The sequence below is a fragment of the Necator americanus genome, chromosome II (assembly GCF_031761385.1).
Source record: "Necator americanus strain Aroian chromosome II, whole genome shotgun sequence".
Lineage (NCBI taxonomy): Eukaryota > Metazoa > Nematoda > Chromadorea > Rhabditida > Ancylostomatidae > Necator > Necator americanus.
Window position 1 is genome coordinate 28,927,493 of NC_087372.1, and position 19,293 is coordinate 28,946,785.

The following is a 19,293-nucleotide window of genomic DNA, read 5'->3' on the forward strand; positions in this document are numbered from 1 at the left end:
GAGCGGAGAGGGAGGGAAGGTGGGGGTGGGGCATTGGAGGCGCTTAGTGGCGCCCTTATTTCCTGACGCTCGAACTTACTTTTTTCTCTTAGTAACATAAGTTTACATGTCATATGTAGATCCTTTAAGATCAATGCTCAGGCCTTAAGGACACAAGTGATTTGATTATTTGCTTCGAGAAATAAGGACGCTACTGAGTGCCACCCTCCTCCCTCCCCCTTACATTTTACCCGGAAACACCAATGTTGGGAACAAGTAGCAAAGACACAGAGAGCATGTCCAGACATATAAAAGATCGTACCACCTTTGTTCGAATAGAGCAACTCTTTAAAAAAAAAAGTAAATCGTCAAACATAGCGTGCACTACACAAATTTAAATATTTGAAAAGCTCCAGGATCAGCACTTGATGGTATTAAAGGGATCATACCAAGAGACTGAGGGAAATCGGGTTTTGAGACCTCTCCATGTTTAGGGGTATAATTCACGAATATGGATATATATAATATCGATATAATATATCGCGCTCAATTCCTTATATTTATCCAGAAAGTTATGGCATGGAAAACAGCCTTTTGCACGGGTTAGCTGTATTTGTATCTGTATTCACCGTATTCACATACGAGGCACCTCAAGGGTGCTACGTCTCCGAGAGCAGGCATCACACCGCTCCTGCCAGCGACCTGGAGGGCCAGGATCAGCAGCCCATCGAACGTCCACTCGTTCACAGACACGGGTTAGCTGTATGTGTTAGAGTAGAACACTCTCAATCTGGTGATATGCTGCTGCTTAAACTGAATTTTTTTCCGGTTCTATATGGAGATGTAGAAAAGCTCATTGGAATTGCATGCGTCCAATCTTCTCATCCGCTCAGGGGCTCCCTTTCAGCTTTCTTTTCATAGCAAAACTTTTTGACAAACAAATTGAGTAAATTCGTATTTGGGTTACATTCAATTGAAAATGAGAGAAGTAATTTGAAAGAATCAGTGTTTGTAATAGTTAGAAGTAAAGGTGACACAATGACTTCAACACAGCATCAGGCAATCCTATCTGTGGCAACGTGGAAATACTCTGCTGCTCTTTTAACAATGAAAAAAATGATCAGAGTCAAACTGACAAAAAACGCCTCAGGGGACCAAGACGAAAAAGAACAATAAAATAAGGCAGTCTCGAAAATTTCGATGTCACACAATAGTCCGCCTTGAAAAATTGACATGGTAGAATAAAGGAAAATCGCATGTGTTCTGTACACCTAAGGTAATACTTTTAGAAAAACTTACTGCTAACGACAAATTTTCCATGCAGCAAAGAAATGGAGCATTACATCTGAAAACTTCTTGGCTTTCAAGCAGTTTGGAAATTACGCGATTTTATCTGAGTCCATGTATATTCTACGTGGATTTTTTGCTGCAAAATTACTTTAGTGAAGGATTGATCATTCATAATAATGAAATGCTCCATTTCAGATCCGAACTTCAATCAATGACGGATTTTTCAAATAATCGGATTTTTAAATAAATTTAAAACTTCCACGTTACTTTTTTGAGTATTTCTTGGACACTATAAAAATGAGCCATGCCATCACTCGTTCCACTCGACTACCTATGACCAGAACACTTGTCCATACTTCACTGAATTAACAATTGATGGTAAATCTGAGAATTAAGAGTTGAGGCAAAACGGAGTGAAATGTTGTTGACAACAGTCCCCTTTTAGACTGGGGAGAAAAAAAAAACTAAAATTTATTGCACCAATTCCTTAGACTCAATAGTCAGAAAAAAAGTTTGTTTTCTTCCAGGATTCTGTGGAATTTGAAACAAACTCAATGGTTAAAAAAGTGTAGCTCATTTTTTTAAAATTGCTATAATATAACTATAATATAAAAATTATGCATTATGCAAATTATTCGAAAATGCTCATTAAAGGTGATTTTGTAGTCAAAAAAAGTAAATTTTTATTAAAAATGATCACATCGATGAAGATTCTCAAATACTCAAATTACTACTCAAATACTCAAAATACTCAAATTCTCTGTACAGGCATCACTTTACGGATTGAAATAGGGATTTTCCCCTGACTTCCCAATTTTACAACATCATCCTTTTTGTATGACTGTGATTAAAGGCATCACTCCACTAATCTGGGGTGGTACGGATTTCCTGTGGAGTATTCGTATACGGGATCGTAGATAATTGAGAGAAGGGTGATTGCGTCCATTTCTTCCTAATTGCCGTAGGAAACGGCCCTGAAGATACGGCTTCGAGCGTTCCGGCGCACTATTTTCCAGAAAGAGTTCGGTTGGAGCATGCCAGCTTTGTGCACGCGCGCATCTTTTCGGCCGTTTTTTACGGCAATTAGGAAGAAGTGGACGGAATCGCCCTCCTCTCTATAATCTACTATCCCTTATAAGAATACTCCACCTGAAATCTGCACCACCTCAGATTCGTGGTATGCTGCCTTTAAGGTGCATTTATTCGGTTTTTCGCTACCACTACTCATTGTGGTTATCCTAAAAACTCGATTTCTTCTCTTCATCATCAAAAAATGCGGTAAGCATCTCCTATAAGTTCAACACTCTCGATAAGCAAATTGGTGACATAAATAAAAAGTGTTTCGTATTTGAAAATACAAATCCAAAAATCTAAGTAACTTTTTCCCTTGAAAATAACGTTGAATTGAATTGTGAGGCTAGGAAAACATTTGAAATATTACAACGTGAAACTACACGATAGCAAAGCTTTGCGAAAACAGAAAATGAAATATTTTTCCATCGTTTAATTTTCTTTCTAAAAAAATTCTCTAGCAACACAGATACAGTGATTCAAAAGGGCCTCCGGAACGAAAATCATCATTATTGAAATGATTTGAAGAAATCGTTTCATAAACAGATACGATCTATTTACTCACATGTTATTTACATAAGTTTACATCGTATTTCTCAGGACGAAATTTCTTTGAGAGGAAAATAATCATATAGGAAAGATTTTAATAAGTGACGAGTTTTCAAGCAATTGACGAGTTTTCTTGTAGAAATCGGCGCAAGATGATAAAGATTCAAGTCTATCGAAGCGGCGGATCGAAGTTATCGAAAATATTTATTCTTCTGTTTTATCTCTAAAATATTTCAATTAATCAGCGGGGCTTAGGTGACATGAAGCTGGTTTCTGACAGTTTTACATTCTTTACAACATGCAAAGGACATGTACAGAGCGTTTTTTGAGCATTGTCCTGTTTTTGCCCAATACGGACAATATGGGTTACGGTCATCACAAGAAGATGGAGTATACTGTAATTGTGATGAGATCATTGGAGGAAGCGTTGCCGATGTCACTGATCGGCATGTCTGAAACTGGAAAAAGTGCGAACGGTGCGAGAACATCCGGATGACGAACACTTACTGAACAACTTAGCTGGCATTGCGCTTTAAGCCAATCGTCACAGCCATCCACTGCATTACGCACCCATTGTGCACACTGAAATTAGCACTAATTTAAAATTATTCATTGTGTTTTCCTCTTAAGCGTTTCTACCTCCGAGACCCACACAATTTCAAATAATTACTGGGTGAGTGTTATTGAAAAATAGGACTCTTGCTGCAACATTTGAACAGCAGTCACTACAAACGTAATTTTACATGGCAGGGAGTTCTGCATGGACTACGACTACAAAGCAGTTCCGATCATGTATGATCAAATGATCGCAGGAAAATCATTTATGATCACATGACCAAACGAAAAGAATTTAACAAAAAAAAAACAGGAAGAAGAGCTCCGAAAATTTATTCGTGATGTCGTCCTATCGATTACCAACCGCAGACGAGTGCCAGTGCATCCCTCCACCAAAAATGTAACACATCTTGCAGACGCAACATGTTCGAAGGTGATAGGTTCGTTGATTTTGTATGAAGAACATTCAACAAAATTAAATAGACGACAGAAATGTTTTCGTAATAAATTGGGCTTCGGGAATCACCAAACCCACCTGATAGCCTATGAGTTGAATTTCATTTCTTTCTTTAACTAAAACAATGCTCCTTCGGTTTATTAATCCCGAGGATTCTACGAGAGAAGGGAACACGGTATGATTGAATAGTCTTGAAATATTGCATCTATAGCTGTGTTCAAGCAAAAAAAAAGTGCTTTTTCTAGACAAGAAACATGCAAGCGGAGTAGTTCGTGTTTGCAATTCGTTTTTGTGGTCATCTGAAAACATATCAGTAACGAAAAATTCCCTTATTTTAAATATCGAATCAATGTTCGTTGACTCATGCACGTTCTACTATGTTCGGGTCAAAACGACATGAAACACGGTGCGCTTGGGTAAGCGGTTGCGCTCGATGCGCAACGGTAGGAATCGAGGTGGGACCATCGCGAACTGCACCAGTGGACAGTGGTAGAAGGGGTCCCCCCTCGAACCGCTGCGATTCCAGCGCCGCTTCGAGCGCAACCGTTTCCGCAACTGTGCCGTACTTCATGTCGTTTTTACTCTACTATTACAGTCCTTTTGTTAATGAATAATGAATACATTTTGGCGAAAAGCTGAATTTTGGCCTGCATTTGCACAACCCTCAAAATGTTCATATGCTGGAGATGTGCACTTCATAAAACGAAAGGAAAGACATGACTCTAGAGAATAAAGTTAAAAATTTAGTTTCTGGCGTAAATCAATCCGCTTGGGATACGCCTTCACGTTCACTTTAATTCCGAATCGTTTGAGGCTCACGAACGTGTACCTGGCCTATACAATGACTTGCGGGGCCAGCCGATGTGTCAGGTCAGTGTTTTTATCCTCCCAGACAGGTCTGGTACCAATTTATCAACCCCTGAGGGATGAAGGGTTTGGTGAGCACTAGGGACGGATTCGAACCTCTGATCGGTCGTGCAGGAAGCGGAACCTCTAACCGCTACTCTACACCCACCCATACTGTATACAATACATATGTATTATTTCGCGTTTCCTACGAATCCTCTCAAAAACTTCTGAAAACTCATTCTCGAACTTACAACGAAGTGAAACTTACAACCAGTATTGACCAGGAAAATGACATTCATTTCGCCAGTTTTTGTTTTTCACAGTAATAAACTATTTGCTCTGAGAATGGTGTTTCTCCGCTCAGATGAAATTTCTCAACCCCTATAAAAAATGGGAATATGAGATGGTTATCTTATCATTAATATGTTAAGGGCACATGAAGGTAATTAAATTTTTGGTTGAAAAATTTACTATTTACAATGTGAGGCCAAAAAATTACTTATCCATCCACTTGTTTCACTTTATGACGAAGAAAACTTACAAGAATTTACTTTAAAAAAAGGAGGAGCTTTTGTAGAGGTGAGGGACTTAAAAATGTCAATTTATACTTGAACTACTTATAACTTACAGTCTGTACTACTACTGTGCTACTTCTTGTACTGCTCCCTCTCTGCTTGCTTCCACTGATCAACAAATATTAAAAGTAGTGACATTCTTTGTTGAACTAATTTTCTTTTCTTACGAGGATTTCTTCGTTTTTTCTTTCTGAAGAAATTCAAGTATTGGTGAAATGACTTGTTTTTCTGTTCTTTAATAATAGTACTTGTTCAAGAAACTCACATACATCCTTATCGCTGTCAATACACTGTGAGGCAGCCTCAGCAGGTAATAGGTAAGACCTGATGACGAAGAGACCAAGAATCGGGAGAAGCGTGGCGGCTGATTGAATTTCTCGGAATAGGAAGAATAGTAGGTCCATCTGCAAGGAAGAGGTTGTACATCGCTGTTACTCCACTGCACGCGTGCATGCAGTTTAAAAACGTACATTAAACCGTTAATGATATAAATTATGATGAAAATTAAATATTTGGGGAATCTTACTGTTTTCTGACTGATTTCTGACTGGTCTCGTAACTCAAAAAGTTCAATTAGATACTCAGAGTTATTTGGAAACAAAGGAAAACCGCATACAGGTCAAAATATGATTCACTTTAGGAAACTATACAAATGATTAGTAATAGAGTGTTGGTACGAACTCAGGGGCGAAAGTGAAGCATGGCAGCTGGCCAGGTTGCCGACCCGGTTTTGCGTTGTATGCGATTTCGCTCGCTTAAACTCGAGAAATAACTGGTTTTGCCGACAGCGAGACTGCCACGGCATGAGCATGATCGAAAAGCTGACGACCTTCGAGAAAAATGTTCACTAGACCTAGGACCTCATTTTCAGGGACAAATCGAAATCAAATCGATATTTCGAAGTGGATGAACGAAAGAGCACGTGGAAATGACAAAAGTTATTTCAATTCTTTTTCTTTTGTTCTATTTTTAATCCCTTTTCTTCTATTTTTTAGAAGCTTTTTTCTTCTCAATTGTTCTTCGAATTTATCGGTAACATAGTAAAGTAAAAAAGTAGGTTCAAACCTAAAAATGAACCAGATAAAGCACTGCTTCCTTGACGAGTGCGGCAATTGAGTTTTATGAGTTTCTCTATGCGTTAGCGCTTGGACACGAGTGCAAACTATGTGGTTCAAAAATATTATCCAAATTCATCTGCTCCTTATTACATAACTAATACGTAGTAGGGAAAACGGTGGACATTCAAAAAGGTTTCTGTTGTGTTCTCTCGCCGAAAATGATTAGTAAAAACTAAAAAAAAGAGATAGAGATAAATTCTGGAGATTTCTATCATAAAATCAAGATTACTTTATCATTTGTTACCTATTTCAAGGTAATAGCACTGCTGAAAAAGATTCTTCTTCTGTTATTCTTGCTGAAAGTGTCAGTACGACATATAAAAAAAATATTTTTGATTTCACTACTTCTCCTTGATCCATCAATCACTTAGAAACATTAATCGAAACATTAAGGATCGATCTACTCTTTTTTTAACATCATTATTACTCTAATGAAGATAGGGGTTTAGAATCAGACCACGCAAATAGCTAGCTACTATTTAAAGGCATCACCCCACGAATCTGAGGTGGTACGGATTTCAGGTGGAGTATTGGTACACGGGATCGTAGATTATGGAGAAGGGTGATCCCGTCCATTTCTTCCTAATTGCCGTAAAAACGGCCCGGAAGATACGGCTTCGAGCGTTCCGGCGCGCTAATTTCTACAACAGGTTCGACAGGAGCGCGCCAGCCCTTAGCATGCGCCGCATCTTCCGGGCCGTTTTCTACGGCAATTAAAAAGAAATGGACGGAATCGCCCACCTCTCCATAATCTACCATGCCGTATACGAATACTCCACCTGAAATCCGTACCACCTCAGATTCGTGGAGCGATGCCTTTAAGCTGCTGGATGCCTGTATGTATTTTGCTTCTGAAGAGGAGATGAGAAACAAGTTGTGAGTAAGATGGAGGAGTAAAAGCGTCCGAAAAAGCGCAAAATAGCCGCATGTGCAACCGTTTGAGAAGGTCCCATGCACTTTTTGACAAATTTGCTAGGCCACAGGCCCCTGTACCAGCTCTCTGCTGAAACCGCACTAGTCTGAAACCACATGATTCATTTTCCTGTGTTTTTTTTTTTTGGCGAGAAGACACCACTGTGACATTGTGGAACCATTATCGCACCGTCTTAGTGCAACGCTTTATTCAGACACCTTTGGATCCATCGTTTTTCTTGTGCCGCGCTGATGCCACTAGGTAAACGAATGTTAGCTATCACTTGCTAGATATTATTGGAAAGACTTCTCCATGTGTTGGAAATAGAATCCAAGAATTTCTTTGCCAATTTCATGAATATTTTTGCAAGTAATCTTTGTTCAAAAACAGTTCTCAACGGGAAAAAAATGAAAAAAAATGCCGTTGTCGTTTCGAACTTCTGTGAAGCTACAACCAATACAGGTAAGATAATTTCCAGAGCCGGCCAACATTTTAACAACTGATTCTCCGTCTCCGTCTCTTCATGATTCCGAATGGATACGGATGGTGTTTATTTCACTAAGGATGTAACGCGTTATGGTGGTGAAAACGTTCGACGTCCACTCATTTCAGAATGTCGGCGATATTCACGAACTTCTTTCGGAAATCCGCCTTACTGGATTAATTCTCAATCTTACTTAAATATTAATGAAGCACTAACCACAGCGTCAACGCCCCTACCGTCTCTGTTAAAAGCAGAAATCTTCATTTTGTCCACATACCACTTTTACCTGGAAGAAACAGCAATCAATCAAGTTAGAAAGTCAAAATGTGACTACCCTGTAGTCTGAGAAATTCTCTTTCGAATGATGTGTAAGATTCTGAAAACAATTTTTGTTTTTACGTGGATTTTTCAGTTAAAAAAAAGCGGTTACGACTTATTGTTCAACATGATACATAGGAGAAGATTGAAAGCAACACCTACGCTAGTGATGCACGCAGGAAAAGCGCAAAAGACTCACACTCATTGCGTCAATCTCTCGTCCTCAACAAATAACGCTTGATAGACCGGAAACGACCGTCACTGTTGAATGGCTATTCCATAGTGCATTTTATGAAGCGGTCCTCAGTATGCACCAACTTTGCGGAGTAGAATCAGGTCGGGCGAAGGGAGGAGAACGACAAGCATCAAAGAGACATGATAACCATCATTATCATGCACAAAGGGACACGCTAGATAAGAGCACACTGGTGCTTTATGCATTTCCGCCATTATGCACCTAAGGTGGTGGGTGTAGTGTAGCGGTTAGAGGTTCTGCTTCCTGTACGATCGGCCGGAGGTTCGAATCCGCCCTAATGCCCACCACGTCTTTCATCCCTCCGGGGTCGATAAATTAGTACCAGAGTTGTCTGGGAGGATAAAAACACCAAAAAAACTTTGTGGTCCTCAACACATAACGTAATGGAAATCGAGTGGTTGTGCCATGGCTATAGCACACCATGCAACTGACGACATTGGGTCTTCTCTGCGAGAAGACAGGAGTGTAGATGACAAGTGGGGGCCCTGCAACACTGAATTCCTTTTAATTGCCTGGAATATGGCGTGAAGTTGACCCCCAAATGTTGCTGCGAGGCACCTAACAACGTGTCACGTATGCACGTGCGGGGATACGTGCAGCGTCTGCTAGCGAGTGGGAAGGGCAGCGTCGGCCGCTCACGAACTGTCAGCTCAAAGATATGGCTCGTATGCCTGCGCCCGCAAACGTGACACGTTGTTAGGTGCCCCTTAGGGAAAATCGATCAAGAAAGCCGTTCTGCAGCACAATTGGTTGGAAATTGAGCATGATCGCGGCCATATCCTGATCTACAATCCTATCTTTTCGTATAAAGATCCAGCCATCGTCAATTTCGTGGTATACCGCCTTTATGGGATCCTACATTTACAACAACTTTGTGAAATCGAAGTGAGTCGGGCGAGGAGAGGAGAATGACAAACACCATAACGACATGATAGCCGTCATTATTATGCACAAAGAGAAACGTTAGATAGAAGCAAACCATTGCATTATGTATTTCCGCCACTTAACGCTCAAAATAGTCCTACAAAAAGGATTGAAACATTTGCATGACTGTACAGACACTAAGTGAAACGCTAATTGGAAGTGCATTATCACAATGTGTATTGAATGAATTTATTGATTATGTAGGTGAAATAGTGCAACAAGAAAGGACCCCTTTATAAACCCCCTCGTTGTGGCAACTGTTCTGTGCGATTCCCGTTTCTTCCAAGGCTGTAGCACCTACTCGAGCGTTTTTTCGTCATGAATTCCAATGTTTCCGTCATTTTTTTTTCTCCTTTAAATCAGTTTTCGTACAGATGCTGCTAGATGTGATGTAAAATTCGGTCGCTGAACCTGTACACACTTATTGGGGCAATAATATGCCATCTATTGGCTAATAAGTGCACTATTATTTGAGAAAATACCTGATGACGTTTGTCATTTTCCTCTCTTCACCTCATTCGGTTATCCTTTTTGCTATAGAAGCTATGTTACAAGGATCACTTAAAAGCATGGCGGCTGCTGTTCCTAGGAGGTAAGTGAGGACGCACATCCATGCGCCGCAACCACTAGAAGCAATTCAAATAAAACCAGTAAGCCGACTGCTGAATGAACCGTGTACAAAGGTGGAACGTTCTAACGTACCTCGTAGAAAAAAAAACTGTCTTAGACGCCGTTTTTCAGCACGATGAAGCATGATGAATCAAGCGGGGCGACGCTCATAGTCCTAGCCTACATCCCGAACTCTATGTCTGCTTACAGAACCCCAACATCGTTACTTTCGTGATACGTTGCCTTTTACAATATACTCTGACAGAACCACTTTGCTATAAATGCGAAACATTGCTGTTCTCAGGGGGTGGGGGTGGGGGCGGATCCCATTGGGTGGCTCACCCAATGGGATTTATCGCCTAAATGTCGTTTATTTCGCTTGTAGATCCTTTTATCCTATTTAAACCTTATAAAGCCAGCTAATTTCGACGCTCTGGATGTACACCTAACATAAACTTTGGTCTGGTTATGGTCTCTTCTCTGGATCGACTACTGAATTCAAAGACTTGGTAAGGAGAAGATTGTCCTCAAATCAGAACTAAAAACAAAAAGAACATTTCGACAACATCCCCTAACAAACGTTCATTTCTTTATCGTTAAATCTAATTTCAAAGTGCGACTCATTCATCTCAGCGACATCTCAGGGGATTCGTCGGCTCAAAGACTAATAAAGACAGTAAGACTTCCGCGTACTACATATTTCGTTCCGCGCGCGTACGGTAATGGGATCTGCGTGTTGGTTCCTTCATTTTCGAATCCACTACCTATCAACTGAAGTGCTCTGAGGCTCACAGAATACTCTGCATTCTCATAGCCACCTGTCACCTATGAAAGTTCGGAAACCGGTTGAAACGCATTGCACCACAAATTAAAGCGTTCTGAATGGACCGGCTTCCATTTCTCTCCTCCGGCCCACTTGCTGGATGTGGTAATTCAGAAATAATCATGCCACAATAGACTAGAATTTGTATGTAATGAATGCGACGATGTCACAAGAAAACAACGTTATTAACGAATGGAACCTCACTCATACTGAACATGGCTTGCTCAGCACTCATTTTGCAACATTCAGTAATGTTCCGTGAAGTCGTTTTCCTCGCTTTCCTGGTCTTCCAGTTCATACATGCTTCCAAACACAAATTCGGCGACCTTCCAGCAGCAATTAAAGGTGGTTACTACGGATGTTATACCTTAATGCGAATAATGCATTTAGATCTCAGATGTTTAGGATTCTACCCCCAAGATCACAAAGATCTTATAAAAAATCTTACTGCTGACGATAAGGCTGTCTTGAAAGAAGTCTTTGGGAAGAATACCACCTTTAAGAGCGGAGAGGAGGTATTGTCTCTCATGGTCATATTCACTTTCATCCGTTTCAAAAAAAAAGCGATGAGATCGGTGTTAAGGCAATTGCTGAACTCCAAAAGAAGTCGCCGAAGCTTGGTGCGACAGCTGAGAAGATCCGCGCTGTTATCATGGGCAAGGTTGCGGCACTCAAACTACAGGAGACCAAGGATTTCGTACAACAGGTTTGACGTACTGCAGTCAGAGAAGTTCCAAGAAATTGCTGAGTTTCACTCTGTAGATGCTCGCGAAAGGACGTAAAATGCGAGCACGAATCTTCAGCGACAACAAGCCATCCCTCGCTGATCTGCAGAAAGCTGTCACTGAACTTGTACAATCATACAAAGCTTTATCGGATGCTGGTAAAAGCGATTTTGAGAAGCAGTTTCCAGAACTCACCAAGCATCTGAGAAGTAAGTGTTTGTTTTCTGATAAGTAAAGGTTTCAAGATGCGAAGGTTTCGAAATCGTTTACTTTTACAGGCGAGGAGGTGGCTAAATTCACTGGCGTGAAGTTGTGAACGCTTTGACACCGTGATGTAGATTTTTCAGTGTCGAAGAGGACCATGTGACGTGATTTTGCGTCCATCATAATTGTCATCTTTCTTCTCAATAAACATCAGTTTTTTTGCAGTGATCAACTGTGATTCTCCAAAGCGGAAAAAAGAGTTGGACGAAAATTGATAAAATCCACATTTTTTCTGCCACATAGCTGCTTCCTTCTAATTAGGTCCTGCGTAGCGTTGAGCATGGCGTGGGCTTAGCAAGAAACGATTCTTGCAGCATCAACTGGAGAGATGGATCCAAGGCAATTCCCTATCGCTTGGAACTCTTCCTTGAAGTCCGCTGATTTCTTCATTTCGAAACATTCAATCAATCAATCAATCATCATTTTTGATAGATAGAGAACAGTTAAAGATTATGTGGTTGGTGCTGATCAGCCCTATCGGCGGTTTGTGGCGCCTAAATAGTGCGGAGATATCCTTATTCAAGGCGCTCTAAAGCTGCTTCATTGTTCACACTTGTTTTGTAGATAAAAACAGATGTATTTATGTGACGAATGTAAAAGTGCTATATCCTTGACCACAACAGCTTACTGTAACCATGTGTGTACTGTTATTGTTCACTAAATGTGGCTTTATTTGACACCGGAAATATGTGTGGACGTTAGACCTTAATAGCGCTCCTAAAGATGATTTCGAAGGCAGGCATTTGGTTCCTACACGAGACAGAAATTTTGAATATTGTCCGTAAAACTGTACTAATCTCAATTGTGGTAATGAACTATATCACTATTTTTAATGTAATTAAATCCCAATATCAAATCGGCTTCAGATTAGTCTGAAAATATGTTAAAGTTCGTGTTCCTTCGAAACGTTTTTCACTGGACTTTTTTTGAAGAAATTTTTTTAGAGGATCTAACCTATACAAGATTCTATTTTCTGCTAGTTTATGACATCTCAGAATTAATTCTTGAAGAGATCACATTATGAAATAGCTGGACAAGTGTTGTAGGAAATAGTATCAGTGTATGTGTTATGCTTTTTGTCTTCTAGGAACTTGTCCCCTTTTTTTCTTCCTTGCCTTTCCCTTTTTCTCTTACCTCTCTTTTTTTCCTTTCTTTTCCTTTTTTCCCAGCCAGATAGATGACGAGTTTCCTTAATTGTGTATATCGATATTATGTTCTCTGTAAGATCCTCTGTTTCTAGGCCCATTCAAGGAAAGGGTATAAGGAGATGCGATGTAACACTCCTTCACTGCAATTCTGTCCGCTGTTGAGAGGATTGCTTTTTCTCGACAGGAAATTCGTTTTAAAATTGCTTGAGATCTCTAAGGACAAGAAAACAACTCTTAGCATAGCAGTTGTAGCATTAGCTCTTCACTGGAAAATTTGTTTCAGCAGGTTTATACCGGACACAGTGTATCAACTGTTTTGTTGTAGATGTTAAGGAGATTATCAAAAGGATAGGACAAGAGTGAGAACATTTAAGTTTCTGGTGATATACCTAGAGTGTTCTCCCATAATCCGTTAATGTTTTCCTTTGAAGCCATGAATGACCTTTTAAATTGCTTTCATGATGAACTCATTTACTCCATTTGTGATATAAATTGCAAACTGTACACAAAAATTATTTTGACGCTAATCAGTCGAACTTTGCTGTGTTGGTTCTGCGAATGGTAACTTGGAATCACATAAACAGCCAAAAAATCGTGCCCAACCATTCATATACATTTGCTACAAAACATAAGAAACACTTGCAAGAAACCTCATTATATCTCTCTGTCTGTTGAATGAGTGTGGGGATGTCCACGCTTAATTGCGCTGGGAACTGCGTTCCTGCGAAGTCGGCTGGAACGCGCCATTTCTGTGCACGCGCTGCACCCACGTGCGAGCGATCGGAGACCAGTGAGGTCTCCTCGGCGGCCTATTCAAGAAAAACAGAAATAAATACTTAGATACCTAGATGGCCCGTCTTCACTGGACGTGCGGGCCCCAGCATTTCTTCCACTCGTTTCGTTCCCTCGCCATTGTCATCCAAGATATTCTCAAGCTTCGTGAGTGACGTTGACGAAGTCCTTGAGCCATATCCAGCTGAGCTCTCAGCTGGTCCATCCGTGCAGCGAACACGTCACTCCATCTCGTTGGCGGTCTCCCTCGGGGGCGTTTAGCGTCCCTTGGGATCCATTCTAGCGTTCTTTTAGTCCATCTATCGTTGATTCTTCTCATGATGTGACCGGCCCATCTATGTTTTGCTTTCGATACATATTCCGCTGGGTCGCGAAGACGGGACATTCCTCTTAAGTCGGAGCTACGAAGACCGGCAAGGTGTTGTGTGCGCCGGTTAAACTTCAGGAGACATCTCTCAAGGGCTCTGTGGGTAGTAGGTAGCTTCCTAGACGTGGCCGCGAAGTCTGCCCACGTCTCCGCTGCGTAACAGAGCGCTGGAAGGACTGTCGAGTTGAACAGATGGGCACGAAGATCTTGGTCCGTCAGTTGGTCCGTAGCTTCCCTGACGGCCCATGCTGCTCTCATTCTTCTATTCAGTTTTTCCTTTTTTCCTTTTTTTCCAAGTCGTTTTCCATGTTCATAGAACGTCCTAGGTATACGTATGACGGAGTTTCCACGATTTGGGAGCCTTCAAGTTGTACTCCTCCGTTTTTGCAGTAGGCGTTCTTCATTAACTGTGTCTTCTTTCTGTTTATTCGTAGCCCTATTCTTTTCCCTGCTTGGTTCAATTCGTTGAGCATCGTTTCTGCTTCATTGGTACTGCTCGAAAAGAGAACGATGTCGTCCGCGCAACGAAGGTTCGAAAGAAATCTTCCATCAACACGTATGCCCCTTTCTTCCCAGGATAGTGATTTCATTATCCATTGCAATGCAACCGTGAACAGCTACGGCGATATAGTATCGCGTTGTCGTACCCCCTTTCCAATGGGTGTGGTGAGAGGGCGGTGGAAAAACTGTATCCTAGTCGTGCATCGATCGTAGCAATTGGCTAATGTCCTCACAGACGACGCGTCCACACCTTGATCGACCAGCGCTGACAGTATTGCATTCGTTTCTACGCTGTCAAAGGCTTTCTCATAGTCGACGAAGGTTAGAACAAGGGGTAGGCGGTATTCCCGGCAAACCTCTATGACTCTCGACACGGTCTGGATGTGGTCCAAGCGGCTGAAACCCCGGCGGAATCCAACTTGTTCTGGGCTTCATCCAGCGTCCTTGATATGCGCGTGAGGATGATCTTGGTGAATACTTTGTATAACACACTCAGCAAGCATATCGGACGGTAGTTCCGAAGGTCCTCTCGGTCACCTTTCTTATGGATAAGAACGGTTCGCGAGGTCTTCCACTGGTCTGGGATCCTTTCTTTCTGAAGGTAGGATGTCATGTGCGCTGCTAAGATTACATGAAGCGGATGGCCACCAGCCCGAAGAAAGTCTGCTGATATAAAGTCAGGTCCGGGGGCTGTGCCAGGCTTCACGTTCTTGATAGCGACTCGTACTTCCGAAGGGAGAATCCGTGGTGGAGCTTCGCCAGTGGGGATGATTGGGCTTGACACAGGAGTCGATGAAGGGAAAAAGTTCGAGTAGAACCTCTAATGATTTCCATCTCACGACGAGAAGACGTGCGAGTCCCGTCTTCGCTCAGCACGGCTGCTAGCGGAATATTATATTCGCGGAGATCCCTGCGGCACTTCTTTAGACTCGTTCTTCTTTGTGTTGCTTCCAGAATCTTCTTCCGTCTGTATTTCAAAAGATCCTCCTGAAACGCTTTTCTGCAGCTAGTGTTTGCTACTAACCGCTCAATATGCGATGCATTAGGATCAAGCCTCAAAGCCCTTCTTCTTTCCAACAATTCCTTGATGGTCTTCGAAATTCGATTCACGTTTGTCGTGCGCGGCTTCGAGGCACGCTCAGCACAGGCTCGTAATCCTCTGAGCAGCATCTCGTAGTCCACGTTTGGGTCCTCCTCGATGTGCCAGTCACCTTGGGACAAGGAGTCCTCGAGTACGCAATCGTCGTAGACGACTTCTTTTCTCCTTCGTTGCCGATAGCAAAAGTTCTTTTCCATCATGTGGCTAAGTCGTATTTTCGCACGAAGGAGACGGTGATCAGAACCACTACAAAAGGATGGTACGACGATGATCTTTTTTCATGAAAAGAGAGTTCCCATGAAAGAGGCGAGCGGCGGACAACAGCTCGGCGATACGATTACCATTTTCATTCCGGTCCCCTAGTCCAAATCTTCCAATCCTGTATTCCTCTTCTGTGGCCTTTCCTAGATTTGCGTTGAAGTCTCCGACAACGAATTTGTAGAAGGACTCCGTTGCGGACTACTTCCTCTAGCTCCTCGTAAAACGCGTCCAATTCGGATTCATCAGCTGCTGATGTTGGTGAGTAGCAGTTGATGATACTGATGGGTTTTTGGCGCAGAGGGCGGAGGCGAAGAATGGCCAGACGAGGTGACAGGATTTCGTGAGAATCGACAAGATGGACGACAGATGGGTGCACAACAAAACCAACACCGCCTACATTTCGCGACGGAACGTTCTCTCCACGAATGACAAGTGTACCGTCATTCATCTCTCGTACGTCACTCCTTCTGCACTTAGTCTCCTGTAGAGCAATCACGTGAAATTTGATTCGCTCTGCAGCTCCGAGAAGGACATGCAGGTCAGCGTCTGTGGAAACTGTTCTAGCGTTGTAGGTACACAGTCTGAGACAGTCTCCATGGAGAGTGGTGCGTGTGTCGCCTTGGTCCAGAATCAATGACGTCCTGAGCAACCTGAGATTTGATCGCCTCTCATCGGTCGCCATACCGTCCGACGTCTGAGACGGCAGGGCCCAGTGTGCAGGGTACTGAGGCAGTGAATATGCTGGAGTGGCAAAGAGACATTTTCCCAAACTAAGCAGCCATGCCACGGCGAGCTTAGCTTTCACCACAGGTCGTCGCCCAACCTATATGGATCAGGGAACCACCTTGCGACATTTTGCCAAGACGGTGGTGAATCTTAGCAGTGGTTTACTCTTAGCTAGGCTTCCGATTCCGAGGATTCGGAATGTCGGATGTGTCGAACTCCTTCTCAGCTTGGAAGACCCTGCCAGAGGACGAACCTCCGCTGTGCATCGCAGTTCGACTCCCAGTGTCACCTCCACGCCACTATGAGGCGGTAAACCGTTGTGGAGAAAAATAAATAATAAAACAAAAATAGACTGCTAGATAGGGTCCGGATCGTGTACAAGGGTGTGTGTTGAAACAAACCTCGTAGGAAATAAGGCGGTTTCCATGCCGTTTTTCGCAAAGACTAGAGTGAGACAACGTTCGTTTCTGTAATCTACAACCCATAGTCCACGTTTTTTGTGCGATTTACCTACCACGCCAATTTCATGAATCCCTTCCCTTAAAGGCATCACCCCACGAATCTGAGGTGGTGCAGATTTCAGGTGGAGTATTTGTATACGGGATGGGAGACTATGGAGAGGGGATGATTCCATTTGTTCCTAATTGCCGTAAAAAACGGCCGGAAGATGCGGCGCCGCACAAGGCTGGCGCGGTCCAGTCGAACTCCCTGTAGAAAATAGTGCGCCAGAACGACTGAAGCCGTATCTTCCGGGCCGTTTTTCACGGCGATTAGGAAGAAATGGACGGAATCACCTCCTCTCCATTGTCTCCCATCCCGTACACGAATATTTCACCTGAAATCCGTACCACCTCAGATTCGTGGAGTGATGCCTTTAACATAGCCGTGCGTAGCTCACCAAAAATTGATGCAATTTCTTACTGGGGTCACCGAAGGTTGAACATTCCGATATTCGCTGCAGTTTGCGAGACCTTCTTCTGCGTTTTCATATCATATATTAATAGTAGGATATTGTAGAATTCCTTGCTCTCTCCTTCCAAAAGCCGATTATTTAACCCTGTGACAATATTCAAATAGAGTTTAGGAGTCGACTTTTGCTACATGCGAACTTTTCAGTCCATTACAGTAAAAGCAGCTGAGTGTTAGCACCTTTTTACGTCTATTTATTTTCTCTCTGATGATTCTCTTTTTGCTTTTCCTGTATTAAAGGCATCACCCCACGAATCTGGAGTGGTGCGGGTTTCAGGTGGGTTATGCCTATACGGAATCGTAGATTATGGAGAGAATGGTGACTCTGTCTATTTCTTCCTAATTACCGTAATAAACGGCTCGGAAGATACGCATTCGAGCGTTCCGGCGCGCTATTTTCTACAAGGAGTTCGATTTGGGCGCGCCAGCCTTGTGCACGCGCCGCATCTTTCGGGCCGTTTTTACGACAATTAGGAAGAAATGGACGGAATCCCTCCTCTCCATAATCTACGACCCCGTATAAGAACTCTCCACCTGAAATCCGCACATCCCAGATTCGTTAGTGATGTCTTTAAACTGACTGACGAACAGAAGAATATCCCTTCAGACATTTTCCATTCAGTGCCCATACTCAGCAATTCGGCTTCTCTTGAAGTTGTTTGAACGTAGAACCCAACTAGTGTCCAGTAGTAGTGTGGTGAGGATTATATAGGGGGAACGGGACGCCCGCTACCCACCCGTATCAAGGAGCATCTAGACGGACTGGCAAATCTAAACTTTCTACCCCACTGGGTGTACACCGCACAATCTGTCATCAAAACTCCGAAATAGAGATAGAAATTGCGATACTATCTTTGGAGTCCAACATCATGGTGCGCAGAACACCAGGAGCACTTTGGATAACCGCCAAAACTCCAAAAATGTACAGACAGGATAAATGGATGATGGGATTACAAGCGAATTAGCACCACAATCTCTGTGCAAGTTTTAATCTACGTGAGGGCAGTCATGTCCCTATAAAAAACCCATGTTATTAATAATTGAGGCGCGTGGTGGTTTGTTACGTTACCAGATCCAGCAGGTGAGGTAAGCACTAGCCGATGCGTTGTTATTTGAGTTTACCTATCGTTTGAATGTTTTCTGTGGGGCCTTAAAGCGTCTGAGAAGATAGGTCACTGATAGCCCTAATTTTTCCAGAGTCTGATGAAGGCGATAATGCCGAAACGCTAGCTGTCAGCTAATAAAGGAAGATCAGTACGAATCTTGGCTTACAGCTCAGCCAAATCAATCAAAAACTATGTATTCAACATGCCAAGATTCAAGGATAATCGAACATAAGCTCTGCTGAGGACGTGCAACGATCACCATCACTGTCTTCAAATAAAAGAGTAAAGCAGCTCCTTTTGTGGTCCCATGGTCTTTCCCACTACTATATCTCAGCTACCTTTTTCTAGAAAATAATAGAGTTACCGAAAAATTTGCGTCCCTCCCAGCGTCTTCACGCTTCTTTTGCAAATTGTCCGATGATAGCGGCGGCTACGGACATTCTTAATATGCGGCCGCTCCCTTCTCCCTTAAAGGCATCACCCACGAATCTGACATGGTATGGATTTCCGATGGACAAACTCTATAGATTGGTCGTAGATTGCGCAATCAAAGGTGGTGGTTCCG

General features: G+C 42.5%; 5 protein-coding genes across 7 annotated transcripts; 1 reads left to right on the forward strand and 4 right to left on the reverse strand.

Moving 5' to 3' along the window:
* Positions 1-3,140: 3,140 nt before the first annotated feature.
* RB195_019812 (uncharacterized protein) lies at positions 3,141-8,104 on the reverse strand (the record flags this gene model as incomplete). Of its 2 annotated transcripts, XM_064187838.1 has the most annotated exons (4): positions 3,141-3,341; positions 3,397-3,471; positions 5,595-5,729; positions 8,057-8,104. In XM_064187838.1, 4 exons carry the CDS (start codon positions 8,102-8,104, stop codon positions 3,141-3,143), a joined length of 459 nt encoding a protein of 152 aa, XP_064043718.1. The 2 variants fall into 2 exon arrangements, with proteins under 2 accessions (XP_064043718.1, XP_064043719.1); XM_064187837.1 differs by lacking the exon at positions 8,057-8,104.
* Positions 8,105-10,004: 1,900 nt separating this feature from the next.
* On the forward strand, positions 10,005-11,884 carry RB195_019813 (uncharacterized protein; the record flags this gene model as incomplete). Of its 2 annotated transcripts, XM_064187840.1 has the most annotated exons (9): positions 10,005-10,021; positions 10,080-10,145; positions 10,452-10,456; positions 11,020-11,115; positions 11,176-11,285; positions 11,354-11,476; positions 11,533-11,704; positions 11,774-11,781; positions 11,843-11,884. In XM_064187840.1, the coding sequence occupies 9 exons, from the start codon at positions 10,005-10,007 to the stop codon at positions 11,882-11,884; spliced, it is 639 nt and encodes a 212-aa protein (XP_064043720.1). The 2 variants fall into 2 exon arrangements, with proteins under 2 accessions (XP_064043720.1, XP_064043721.1); XM_064187839.1 differs by lacking the exons at positions 10,005-10,021; positions 10,080-10,145; positions 10,452-10,456; positions 11,843-11,884 and having other exon boundaries at positions 11,022-11,115; positions 11,774-11,811.
* Positions 11,885-13,766: 1,882 nt separating this feature from the next.
* Positions 13,767-14,324, reverse strand: RB195_019814 (uncharacterized protein; the record flags this gene model as incomplete). The annotated part of the gene is made up of 1 exon (XM_064187841.1): positions 13,767-14,324. One exon carries the CDS (start codon positions 14,322-14,324, stop codon positions 13,767-13,769), a length of 558 nt encoding a protein of 185 aa, XP_064043722.1.
* A 601-nt stretch (positions 14,325-14,925) lies between these two features.
* On the reverse strand, positions 14,926-15,866 carry RB195_019815 (uncharacterized protein; the record flags this gene model as incomplete). The annotated part of the gene is made up of 2 exons (XM_064187842.1): positions 14,926-15,343; positions 15,592-15,866. 2 exons carry the CDS (start codon positions 15,864-15,866, stop codon positions 14,926-14,928), a joined length of 693 nt encoding a protein of 230 aa, XP_064043723.1.
* Positions 15,867-16,012: 146 nt separating this feature from the next.
* RB195_019816 (uncharacterized protein) lies at positions 16,013-16,609 on the reverse strand (the record flags this gene model as incomplete). The annotated part of the gene is made up of 1 exon (XM_064187843.1): positions 16,013-16,609. The coding sequence occupies one exon, from the start codon at positions 16,607-16,609 to the stop codon at positions 16,013-16,015; it is 597 nt and encodes a 198-aa protein (XP_064043724.1).
* Between the last annotated feature and the right edge of the window lie 2,684 nt (positions 16,610-19,293).